Here is a 12,556-nt window from a genome sequence, read left to right on the forward strand (position 1 = left end):
CCCCAACCACTCCCCTCCCCCGTAGCAGGGAGTGAAATTAATCTGAGGGGCATTCTTTAAATAGACGGTGATTTTGCAAAAAAAAACTTGCTAGATGTTCCAGTTGTTATGGATAAATGGGCAAATATATTTACTCAAAGAACATTTAAAGAACTGCGTACAATTAAAATAAGCAAAATTATCCAGGCGGAGATTTAAAATTTTGGACATAAAGGGTTAAAAATCAAAGGACGGATTTGAGTTTGCATTTAAACTCGTTGTTAGAGGAGATATATTCAGAATTCAGCCATGGTTCTAGCGCTCATCATCTATCAGCCAATCAGAAGAGACGTCATTCAGGCATTGGAGCAACAAGTCCCGCCTACTTGGAAGAGGCTCCATATGCAGCGTTTTAAGTTGGCCGATTTACAGTACAGCTATGGATTCAACATGTTGATTTGATATTAACTAATAGGAGATTTTATTTTGAAGCCATATCACCCAGTCCTACAAACCCTTGTCAATTATAGCAGAGTAGCTCTACTTTAAAAATAACATCATGACTGCCCGGGCCGGGCCTCTTCCTGCTGAGCTTTACTCACGGCTGAGCAGGCTGTCGTGTCGTCCTTTGGTCTTGTCTTTCTTCTTGGTGGCATCCCAGCCATCGAAGAAACTCTGCAAAGTCAGAAATTACAGTTAAGATTACAGTGTTACTGCTAATAAACCGCTACTCATAAAAAACAGACACCTGGGGAAAGAGTTGCCTTCAGTCTGCTTATATCTTCTAATAATGACTTTGGTTTTACAGGGGAAAAAAAAGATAAAAGTAACAACAACAAACCCCACATGATGTGTCTTTGAAACACCTTGAAAGTCGCAATTAGACTGAGTTTGCTAATGCATTCCCGAGAGCTACCCCAAGGTCTGATTAGCTCCTGAATTAAAGCCTCTTGCCAAGTCATCAGCAGACATCTGCCACAACACATCACAGAGAGGCTGAGGCTGCGCTCGCCCTCATTCCGCATGCAGAGACAGGCGCGCTGCTTAAACAAGCCGCCATTCTGGAATACCTTGGAGGTCCGCTGCTGTTTACAGTATACGGCTTCCATCAAGAGAATCTGCCGCCGCCGCAAAATGTGTCACTGGATCTGCGCTGATGGTAAAAAGCCGAGGATGAACAGCTTTGCACCTGGGTGAGATTGATTTAAGACCCCCGTCGTTTTCTTTTGCATTTGAACTTGTTGTTTAATCTCCTTGCTTTATGGATAACAGTAAACTGGACCAAGAGATCAGAAGAGCTGGGTATGGTTCTCACAAGTTGATGTGAGAACTATACCAGCCACTAATGGATGCAGGTCATATTTCAGTTAATATTAATTACCAGAGACAATTTCATATGCAAATTCCAAGCATTTTTGTTTAGCAGCAGTACTTATGATGTGGAAATGTGTTTCGCTTTACCACTTTCTCTCAGATAAATGTTTTAGAAACAGAAAGGTGGTGGCTCAAGTAGAAACAGTGGACCTCCACCTATCTGACAATATTTCTGTAGACAAGATGGTGGCCTTGGGCGTGCTGACATCACTCTGAATGTAGCCTGGTAAAAACCAGCAGTTTGTTTTATGAGTTGCTTCGTTCAGAGGGTCTGGGCTCTCGGCTGTTGAGAAACAGCTGCTTCCTGGAGGCGTGGCCTCTGTTGAATATTTATGTTTTACCCAATCATTAACATCTGCCTGTGATGTGCTGTAAACAACAGTTCTCCACTGCAAAGAGAGAAGTGCCAATCCAAACAGCTGTTAACGTTAATTAAATATTTAGAAACGTGACCAACACGAACTGAACGGCTTCGTTCACGTCCTCCACTGCCATCGCTAAAACCACAGACAGACTGTAATTCTAAAATGGAGCTGAAAATCAGTGTCATCATTCATAACTTATTCTTCTGTTCGCTGATTGACTCAGTAGAAACTCTACCAAAGGAATCCAAGTGGATGGGAGAAAATCCCCCAGAGCACTGAAGGGAGATGAGAATCAAGTGGAAATTGGAAATGTGTAGGAAAACAACGGCCATTCTACTCTGAACTTGGACACGCAAGTGGCGCATTAGTGAAAAAAATGTAATCTGGTGCTGTTCATTATCTTATGCCTCATTGGTGTATACCGTCTTCAGTGTTGCTCACTGAAAAGCAAAACCTAATGTTATCTGCAGGTGACAACTGCAGTTTAAAGCTGCATTATGTAACATTCATAAAAAATACCTTTTTTACATACTGGTTAAGATTATCCTGTTGTGACAGTATAATCTGTAAAAAGTAAAAATAAGCAAATCTGTCTTCTCCCAGCATTCCCAGTCAGAGCCAGAACCTCCTGACACCTCCCTCTCCTTTCACCACCACATCGCCTGCCACAAATGCTAAAGCTAGTTAGCATAGCTACCAATGACGGCAGATAAACAGTTTCCCTGTAACGGTAACAGCTTAGGGATGCAATGATAACCCTAAGCTGTTTCTCTCATGTTATAGTGTCACAACATAGTAACAGTTTACAAGATATTTTTACAAAGATATTTTTTGTAAAAGTTACACATTGCAGCTTTAACCACTTCCAACCAATACTTGTGATTTCTGGCTTCGACGTGGTGCATCCTTGATATAATATTTTATCTAAATACTTCCTGTTTGCTCAACATGATAAGGAATCCAAAGCTCCTTATAAATACTGTAACCCCCCTCCACTCCCACCGCCCCACACAGGCCCCTGAGGGCCCTCGCCAGACGTCTGCTGATCAATGGTCAATGACAGAGCCAGCCGGCCCCGGTGGGGAATAAGGGTTATGAAGTCTGACAGCAGAGTGCTCGCTGATCTCCTTCATCTTGTTTATTTCTCCAGGCGATGGGAAGCTAGAGTGCCGAGTTGAAAAAGCGACCCATATATTGATTTTGTTAGCGGGAAATTTGCCGGGCCTGCGAGGGATGACTTAATGAATCGAAAAAGTGCATCTCGCTCTCCGGCAGGTGGAGGTGCGAAAAAGACTCATCACAACTGTTTGATCTGGAGGACTGCAGATAATAGCAGGCAGAGAGCGAAGCCACAGGTGTGACTTTGGAAGGCGCAATTAGTTCGAACAGGCTCACCCAGCACTAATGAGGGAAACTTCATTTTCCCTGATTGGTCATGAATGAATAAAGAAGACGCTGTGTGATTGTTTCTGCTTGTTTTTCTCGCTGTAGTTGTTGGAGTGGTGAAGGATCGTCCTCCATGTGCGCCTGAGCTGCTTGGCCATGGAAACCCGAGTGTTCTTGAGCAGTCAGAGCTTACACAACAGCCTGTAGGGCTCGGCGCAAGGTCTTCGCCAGCAAACTGGCGAGCTCAGCTGTTCAGGGGCCCGGCTTCGTGGAGTTTGTCTAAAAAATGCTCACAAACAAAAGAAACAAACTGTTGCGGCGCTCGAGGCCATGCACATTTCTCTCGTCCAGAATCGAAGAGAATCGGCCAAGACTGGATGTGCCGTCCAGAGCAGATACGATACATAGCGAAAGTATTCCTGTCCCTTGAAAATGTTCAACATTTTGTGAGCTTACAGCCACAGACTTTAGGTAGGGATTTACGTAGTAGGCCCTGTATCTGAGACGTGGTGAGAAGTTCACACGTTTTTTACAAATCAAAATCTGATAAATTTGGCGTGTGGTGTCCCAATTCAAAAAGGTTCTCCGTGAAAAAAAACAAAACCTTCCACCTCCTCCCTGAGGACACCTGGATGAGAGTCCCACCTGGGTGGGACACCTGTAAAAAGGTGAATGACATGAAAATAAAGTCCGTCCATCCATCCATAGCATGGCATGGCTCCATTGGGATGAACCAGCTGTAGTGCATACACGAGAGTGGTTGTCAGCGCCAAGACCCTCCTCCTGGCTCTGATTGGTTGTTTCTGACTGAGCTGTGTGTTTCTGTACTGACAGCTCTGGGAAAAAACAGAGGAGCTTGATTTTCTTCTTCCCTTGCCTCCCGCCTCACCTCGTACTCCTGCTTGAAGCCGTATCCCTCGGACGTCTTCATCTGGTTGATGTGCTGAAGCAGGTCGGCGACCCTCACCGCCGGGTGGAGCTGACCCGTGTGGTACGGCGAACTCTTCCTCCGACAGTGGCGCTGCGGCGAGCCTCCCAGCAAGCTGCTGGACTCGTTGACCGAGCTACGCTGCTCATCTGGCAACACACAGAAATCACACTGCAATACAATCTTTTATTTTATTTACATCCATGCAAATAAGTGAAGGCAGCAGCAGAGGGAGAGGGAAGTCAACGTTTCTGAAGGGAGGGCTGAGTGGAATATTCAAACAGACAAGAGACTTCTCTGCTGAGAGCACCATGTGTCTTGGCAGAGCAGATTGCATGCAAGCTTGGAAGTAAACAAAGCTGAAGGTCAGGAAGGAGGGAGCTGCTTTGTCTCCAGACAGTTTTTTCTCGAGAGCGCCCCATATGCTCCTCGCCGTTGCCTTACTTCGAGCATTGCAGCCGTGGGCGTCCATGAAGGAGTGAGCCATCCTCTCGTCCTGCTGGAGGGTGCTCTGCTCCGTCAGGCTGCAGTCCAGCGGGCTCAGCTTCCGGCTCTTCTCCTGCCTGTAGGACATGGCCGCCTTGTTTATGGCCACCTTCTTCCTACTGCAGAGACCCACGCAGAGCGGTGGGAGGACAGAGAGACATAACAGAAGGAGGCCAGCAAAGAAGGGAAAGAAGATTGAGTGTAAGACAGGGGAAACGAGATAAGGAAGGACAGGAGGGGTGGGCTGGCGGGGAGATGACAAATTATAGTGAGAGGGGTGGATAAGGGGAGGAAAGATTGAAATTGCATGAAAGGGAGGGAAGGAGGGGTGAGATCAGATAGCAAGAAATGGTCTGTGGGTCTGGAAGAAGGTGGAGGTGGTGTGTTCAATAGCATAGGGTGAGGGTGGAGGGAATGGGGGGGCAGCAATGCTTATTTCCTCTCTAATACTCCGGGAGCTACGAGGGACAGTCAGGGGAGGGTGGAAAGCAAAGGGACAGAGGAGTAACTTACGGGTAGTAAGGGTAAGAATAGAAGTCCCTTCTGATTAGCGTGAAGGAGAGACAGAGAGTGAGGAGAGAACAACAGGAAGAGAGGTGATTATGGTTCATCCAGATGGGCATCAACAAAAGAAATGAAGAGTTTGTCTGAATGCTGCTGAACGCTGTGTTCCCAGTATCATGAGTCAGGGTATTAAAGGGAAGCTTCTGATATGTGGGGCAGCTCTGAACCTCCCACAGAGGAGTCCAGACCATCGGCTACTCAATCATCAATTTCAGGTATGGGTAGCGTCCTGCTGCAGAGTCTGAGACACAAACATTGGACGTTGGTGGTAAACCAAATTTAAACTGGCCAGTCAGACCAGATTCTTTTCAAAAACACATGAAGGCGTCTCAGTCGTCTTTCTGTGAAAGAGGCTTTGATTAAACCTAAGAGAGTCATTTCAACTCAGTGTTTAATTGGAGTCTTTAAAAACTAATCAAATCTGATGTTGATTGATGTCATTTATTAAATCGTGAGATGGAGAACTCGCTGTATGATTTTTAAATTTTTTTTGCATTATGGCTGTGTTTGGGGTCTGAAAGATCACAGATAGAAATTAAAAACAAAGGTTTTTTGGGGGGGGTTGTACTTATTCAGTCATTTATGCCATAAAATTTCCAACTTTATGGCATATAAAATGAAGCTTTAAAATATTTTACAAGAGTCTAGGGCGACCTTAAACCTTCAAATAAATGCATCAGTATCAAAAATATGCTTGGCGTAAACTCTGCTCCCCTGTGTGTGTGATTATGTGTATATGGGGCGGTGATGGGGGTGGTGGGAGGGAAGGGGTATTCTAGTTTTTCACCCAATTATAGCAAATGCAGTGACTGTACATGCAGAAAGGCCTAATCTTTTGGCTGAATATAAACATGGCTGCTGAATCTTATCAGTCGCTGCCTCCTTCTAAACACTCCCTATTCATTCTACCTCCGTTCAGAGAGAGAGAGAGAGAGAGAGAGAGAGAGAGAGAGAGAGAGAGAGAGAGAGAGAAAGAGAGAGAGAGCTCTGAATCTCCCAGCCCCCTCCTGGAAAATAGAAAACAACCTTCCTAACCAATTACCAGGCCGTCCACTGGCACCTCACAGCTGCCCGCCTCATGTAATTGAGTGGGCAATGGAATAACATGCCCCTTGATGAAATTTTTTACACTCAAGACGAGCGTTCCACCGTCGCCCGGCAAGCGCAGGGAGAAGCACGGTGCAGGTGCGAACGACTGCAGAGGTGATTTGCAAGTGGAGCGCGGCCGGCGCCGCCCAGCAAGAGCCAATGTGACGGTCCGACACGATGACTTCGTAGTGAACACAAAAGCCCCCGGCGAGGGGAAGGATTAGCGCTCTGCTAACTCTGGCTGGGATTTACTCTCGTTGGCTGCCAAGTGGGATGGTGATGGATCACCTGCTGCGCAGGTGGGCAGAGAGCCGGCAGCAGAACCGTCAAAAGGGTTCTGAAGCGGTCCCGGTCCGGCAGGCCACGCCGACAGCCACTCACCCCTTCTTCACGATGATGACGATGGCCCCCAGGAGGAGAACCAGAACCGCCAGACCGCCTGCGCAGGCGCCCAGGATCAGGCCCATGTCCTCGGCATGCTGGGATACTTCCAGAGCTCGCTTGGAGTCTTTACAGGCAGCTGTAGGTGGAGCAGAGCAGAATGTTAGAGAAATGTTTCATTATTGAAGGACGTGAAACAAACTCTGCACTGCAAAAACAATAAATCTTACCAGGTGTTCTTGGTCCAGTTTCTAGTGCAAATATCTTAGTACAGTTAATGTAAGATAAAACTAAATTACAACTTCACAGCAAAAAATAGGAGCTTGTTTTAAGTAAAGACCTCCTTAATATTGGTAGATTATTTCACTAGAGGCATGGAAAACAATACCTTGTTATAAGTGAAATAATCTGCCAATTCAACAAGTACTTTTTCATCAATATTAAGAATTATTAACGAAAAACAAGTTTTTATCTCTTGCTGAAAAATTATTTGTAAGTTAGTTTTGTCTTATTTCTGAACTAAGATATTTCCACTAAAAACTAAAACCAAAACTACTCGGAAAGAGTTTGTGTTTTTGCAGCGTATAGATTCATTTCTCACAGGCGGATGTTTTAAAGCCTTTATTTCTGTTATTTATCGGGGTGAATGAAAACATGACATTATAATAATAGAATATCATATCTGAGTTATTGTGTGGAAATTTCGGGCAACACATACAAAACAAACTTACGGCCGCTGTATGTAATACAAAAAAAACAAAAAACAAAAAACAAAGTGGAATACTGGAAGCAAACAAATCCATTATTTTTGAAATATAATGCACTGCGATTCTGAGATCCTGTAAAATTCAAAAACTGCAATTTATGTTCAAAGTAAGAAACCATCAACCTCCACACATTTTAAAAAACATCATATTAGAACAACTAAAATTAGTTTTTAATTTGATTAAAGGATAAATTCAAACTACAAAAATTACTCAGCTTAAACTGTACAAAAAGTTAGCTTATTGTAAAATATCTTGTACAGGATGGGTGTCACAAAGACCAAATGCTGTTGTTGATGTGAATAATGTGTAAATAATTGTACATTCAATGTGGAGAATGTTATGTTTAAGTGTCATTAATCAATACGTTGAGTTCATCTGGTGAAGGTAGATTAAGATGATTGGATGTCGATGAGACAGGAAATGATAAGATCTTTTGTTGTCTTAGAACAAATTGTGTAAAATTTGTCAGTTAGCATAATTATTCACCTTATTTTTTTCCTGTTTTTATTTTTTATTGTATGTTCAAAATAAATAAATAATTATGTGTAAAAACCCAATGTGATGTTGGTTATTATGTTGAAATCATTCCCTTGACATCAGGAAGGCGGTGCAGGCTTCCACTTTGCAAACACAACCAATATAATAACTCATTCATCCCCCAGTTTATCAACCTTATTAATGATTGAAGGCGATGAGATGAGCTGGCAGACAGGAAGCCTCTGAGGGCCTGCTGATGAATTCATTTTATTGAAATCAGTATTGATGTTTGAGATTTGATGAACAGACGGGTTGTGACTCAGTAGAATGTGTGGGAAGACGACTGATAAATGTTTTAGGATTTTTTTTTAATATACTATTCATTTATTTTTATAATTTCTTAGATTGTAGGCTGAGTGATGTAATTGTGGAAGCAGTGTCCCTCTGGTCAGAAAGACTTTCTCCCAGTAAAGATTATTGACTTTCTAGACAAATAAGAAACACAAAAATGTGGGCCTAATAAATGAAATATGTTTAATAGCTGCTTTTTTAAACAGTATCTTCTGGATGATGCAATGTTTTAGTTTTGTTTTTGTTTTTTTGTTTTTTCTGATTGTTGCAGTCTAAAATGATGGATTTTGCAGCACATTTTTCAAAATGTTCTGGTCAAAGTTGCAATTTTCCTCACCAAAAAAATAAATAAATAAATAAATAAATAAATAAATAAATAAATAAATAAATTGCTTCACATAACCTTCTCAAAAAGACTTTAGTAATTAATATTTACATTTCAAATAATATTTTCAAGCACCTTTTTGAAATAGCACCTTAATATAAATCAAATCATGTCCTGAGGAGAGGTCAAAGTGCAACAAGAGAATTCCATGTTGGTCATTCAAGTTAACATGAACTGTTAACAATACAGAAGCAAATCATACAGTATTGTTTTTTGCAAAAAAGAAAAAGCAAATGTTAACACTTAGCATCTCATATGCTTTCATCTTGCAGGTTTGGCTTTAGAGAAGTTAAATTAGGAGTGGGCTAAAAAGATTGGTCAATATTCAGCTGAGTTGCAGTGATTGGTCAGAAGGAGAAGGAAATACAGAAAATATTAAGCTGATAGGTCAGATTTGCATAAAAGTTGTAATAACTGATTAAAATTGCAAATTCGAGCAAAAACGATGAGTGAATTTAATAACTTTGATCACAAAAACCAAACTGATTATTTTCAAAAGATACAGAGAAACAAGCCTCATCTGAACACACATTATAATTTATTGACTATCAATGTTTACGTGACACAGGAAAGCCATACCTGAATGCATATTCAGTGAAATGATGACAAGCAGGAGATCTGTTGGTATTCTGGACAGATTTATGCCAAAAAAATGAGAGGGCTGTGCACATCATGCATGTATGAGGCAAATACATTTTCTGTTTGCTCTCATAAGCACTAGCAGCACAGGATATGGAATTCCAAATGCCAGGGCAGCTTCAATATATGCGGCATGAAAAAAAAACATAGCAAAGGATGAAGAGGAGCATTTCAACTGCTGTATTTCAGACTCCTCCCCGGCTGCCAGTGAATGAGCCATTTCAATAGTTTTACTGCCCTTCACATCCACACCTGATCTACGTTTCAGTAACTCAGTGGATGGTGACAGTGGTGGATGCAAGATGCTGATGGAAAAAGAAGGAAATCAACAAATGCAAATTAGTTGTAAGACAAAATTCTGGATTATAATAACAAGTATATGTTTAGGCATTTTGCAGCACTCGGAGCAAACATTATATCTGTTAATATATTAAATAAAAAACTTGTTAAATTCAGAATAGAACCTAAAATTCTGTTTGTCAAATCCATAATCATCTGACTGATCCAGATGTTCCTAATAGACTTCAGGTTCTGCTGGTTCCACTTTATTCACTTTTGATACCGATACCGATATCTGAGGTCTATTATCAAATGATTCTGATCTGATACAAAAAACAGAGCAGAACTGACCTAAAAAGTTTATATTTTTTTTAAACGCAGACACAAATGTACTGAATTACAAATTTATTTGACAACTCTGCACCAGTACAGCAAATTGAAATACACCAATAGCTTCACAAGCTTAACTTGACTTAAAAGACTTGCCTCATATTCTACTCTTATAACCAGAGAACTGGAGATGCACCGATCTGAATTGGTCTAAATATTGACAAAAATAAACTAGATCAAGCATCGGTGGTCATGTGTGGTCTAATTCTGTGCTTTGTGCTCTGAGTGACATCATGCTCTATTATTTATTTGTTGCAGTTTATTTTAACATGTCATGTTTGACCAAGTTAGTCAACTTAGCAGGTTTTTTTGTTCAGGTTTTAATTATTTATTTATTTTTTTTTAATAAAAGCTTCATCTGGTCCGGGGTTTTGTTTAAAGGTGACACCTTCCTGCTGAGCTACTGCTGCCAATGTTTTCAGATTTCCCTCTATAAATATATACGCTGACACAAAAAATGTCTCAACTGAGTCTAAACATGAAGAACTGAAACATTTTATGGAATATTAAATGTCTGAAGTATGCAGTTTGTACAGCATGTGCGTCTTGGGATGAAGAGTGTAAAATTAATGCATGGATATTGTCAGGAAGATGGAGTATGTTACTATTCCCACTTATTTAATGCTTAATGATCTGATATTAAGTGTTCCAAATATCATCTATAACTGTCAAGAAGTTGTCAAATATTAGCTCAGTACATCAGAAAGTAGGTCTGTCTACTGTCAGTTGGAGCCTTTCCAAGCATTCAGCATGCTGACGTGAGTAACTATTCACCGGTGCAGACAGATACAGCCACACAGTTTATAAAGTAACATAATAATCCAATTAGTTCTGGAATATTTAAATTATATTCATGAAAATTTGATGGTAGTGACGTATTTCTGTTGTGCGCACCAAGTGATCAAATTGGATATGCTGCGGAATCAAATGCAAATAAAGGCAATGATGTAGCATCATTTACCTAAAGCGGTGTATGTCGAGTAACAATCACATCCACATGATGCTCCTAGGCTATACTTAACCTCTTGTGGCTGCGCTACAACAAAAACCTCTGATATCAGCAGCAGCAGCTTCTGGAAAGACAAGCCAAACATTTCTGGCTTGGGAATCAGATTAAACTGATGCCCTAGTTCTATTAAAGGCTCCCTTATCATCTGTCACCTTACAGTCTGAAGAGTTTTTACGAGGCTGACATTAGAAAACCTCACAAATAAAAATCTGGAAAAATGTGGCTTTCGTTGTTAATCGTTAGGTCTGACGAAACAATATTTTGCATTCAGCTGTTGACATGGGACACATTCACACAGGCAACAATTAAGATTAAAAACAAAAAAGGATGTAAAGAAAGCGTCGTCATTGTTCATCTGCCCAATTAGTTAGTTTTGAAATTCATTTTTAGCATGCAGTTGTGTAGATTAAGCTGTTTGGTTCTGACAGTGTGTTACTTTCACACAGCAGGTCTAGATGCTCAGTTCTGACTTTTTGCTGAAATATGATTTTTTTTTTTTTTTTGGCGTGGTAATTCAGACTACTTAAATATGACTGCAATGAGAGTCCCGAGTGAAGAGTTTGAAACTCCAAAGCGAACTCACATGCGCAGAAGAAGAGCGCAGACCTCACACAGCAGCACAGGAAGAATAATAAGTTATTCAGAGTCGACATGGTTGATGCGTTCAGGTCGATGTACAGTGAGAGCTTTTCAACACACATGGAGGAGTTCGCCTGTAAGGGACAGAATGTGTTCCTATGGCTACAGCCTGGTTGTTCTGACCCTTACATGGCTTATTCCAAACAGGGATCCTTATCCTCAACAGTAGATCACTTTCTGCCATTCCTCCATTAGGATTGTCATGTTGACCGATTGTCCCACTGAGCTGTGGAGCTCTTGGCTGTTTGGATGATTAACACCCTCCTTGCCTGGTCCGCCGTTTTAAGTGGACAGTCATGTTTTGGGAGGTTTGCAGTTACACTTTTTTTTTTATTTTCAGATGATGGATTAAACCGGAAAAAAAGAAAATGTGAACAAAAGACGCATCCTTCACCTTTCAGACTATGTGGTGGCCTTTCAGGTCATGAATGACATCAGTGTTTGTTGCTGTGTGACAGAAAGTGTCTGAATAAGCATTATGAGCAGCAAATCGCTGTGTTCGGCTAATGAAGCTGTAGAGACTTTTAGCTCAGAGCAAAACATCCAGGCTGGCAAGTCTTTGAGCAAACCCACTCATCCTGCAGGGTGAGTCATTCTGCCTTTGGGTCACATTATGAAACTGGCTATTGCAGAAAATTTAATTGGAACAACAACAACAACAACAACAAAAGATCCAGCTGTGGTCGTCCTCAGCATGTCCACTGGGTTTAATAGACGTGCACTACAACAGATAGAGGCGTGTTTCACAGTAATGTTTAATATCAGCTCGCTGGCTTGAAACAGATCAGAAAAGACACATTTCATTATTCTGGTACCAGAGGAACGGAGCAGATGAGCCTCGTGGTGGAGGAGAGTCGTCCATTAGTCACGTCGTCCCTCTGCAGAGCTGCTCCACTACATAACCCAAACACACGTCATTAGCTCTGAGATATACATAAATAAGTCCACTGCACTGAAAGTGACTAAAATCCTACTCTGTACAGCCACAGAAAAAAAAAAAAGAAAACGAAAAACCAAATCAATAAGCTCCAAACACCTGTGTGTTAATAATGTGCAGCAAGTAGGAAA

The 12,556-nt window shown here is 41.4% G+C and overlaps 1 protein-coding gene across 1 annotated transcript in view; it reads right to left on the minus strand.

Annotated features, from left to right (window-relative positions):
- The window catches only part of LOC106963979 (receptor-type tyrosine-protein phosphatase U-like), a 105,345-nt gene that overhangs the window by 33,659 nt on the left and 59,130 nt on the right, over positions 1 to 12,556 (minus strand). The window contains exons 13-17 of the mRNA XM_015059189.1: positions 6,553 to 6,691; positions 5,032 to 5,061; positions 4,477 to 4,637; positions 3,994 to 4,181; positions 582 to 654 (exon numbers count right to left, since the gene is read on the minus strand). Of these exons, the coding sequence (XP_014914675.1) occupies positions 582 to 654; positions 3,994 to 4,181; positions 4,477 to 4,637; positions 5,032 to 5,061; positions 6,553 to 6,691 (591 nt within the window). The remainder of the gene's footprint in view (positions 1 to 581; positions 655 to 3,993; positions 4,182 to 4,476; positions 4,638 to 5,031; positions 5,062 to 6,552; positions 6,692 to 12,556) is intronic.

This window comes from Poecilia latipinna, unplaced genomic scaffold (assembly GCF_001443285.1).
Source record: "Poecilia latipinna isolate Pla-1442-1.1 unplaced genomic scaffold, P_latipinna-1.0 Scaffold1609, whole genome shotgun sequence".
In the NCBI taxonomy this organism is placed as follows: domain Eukaryota; kingdom Metazoa; phylum Chordata; class Actinopteri; order Cyprinodontiformes; family Poeciliidae; genus Poecilia; species Poecilia latipinna.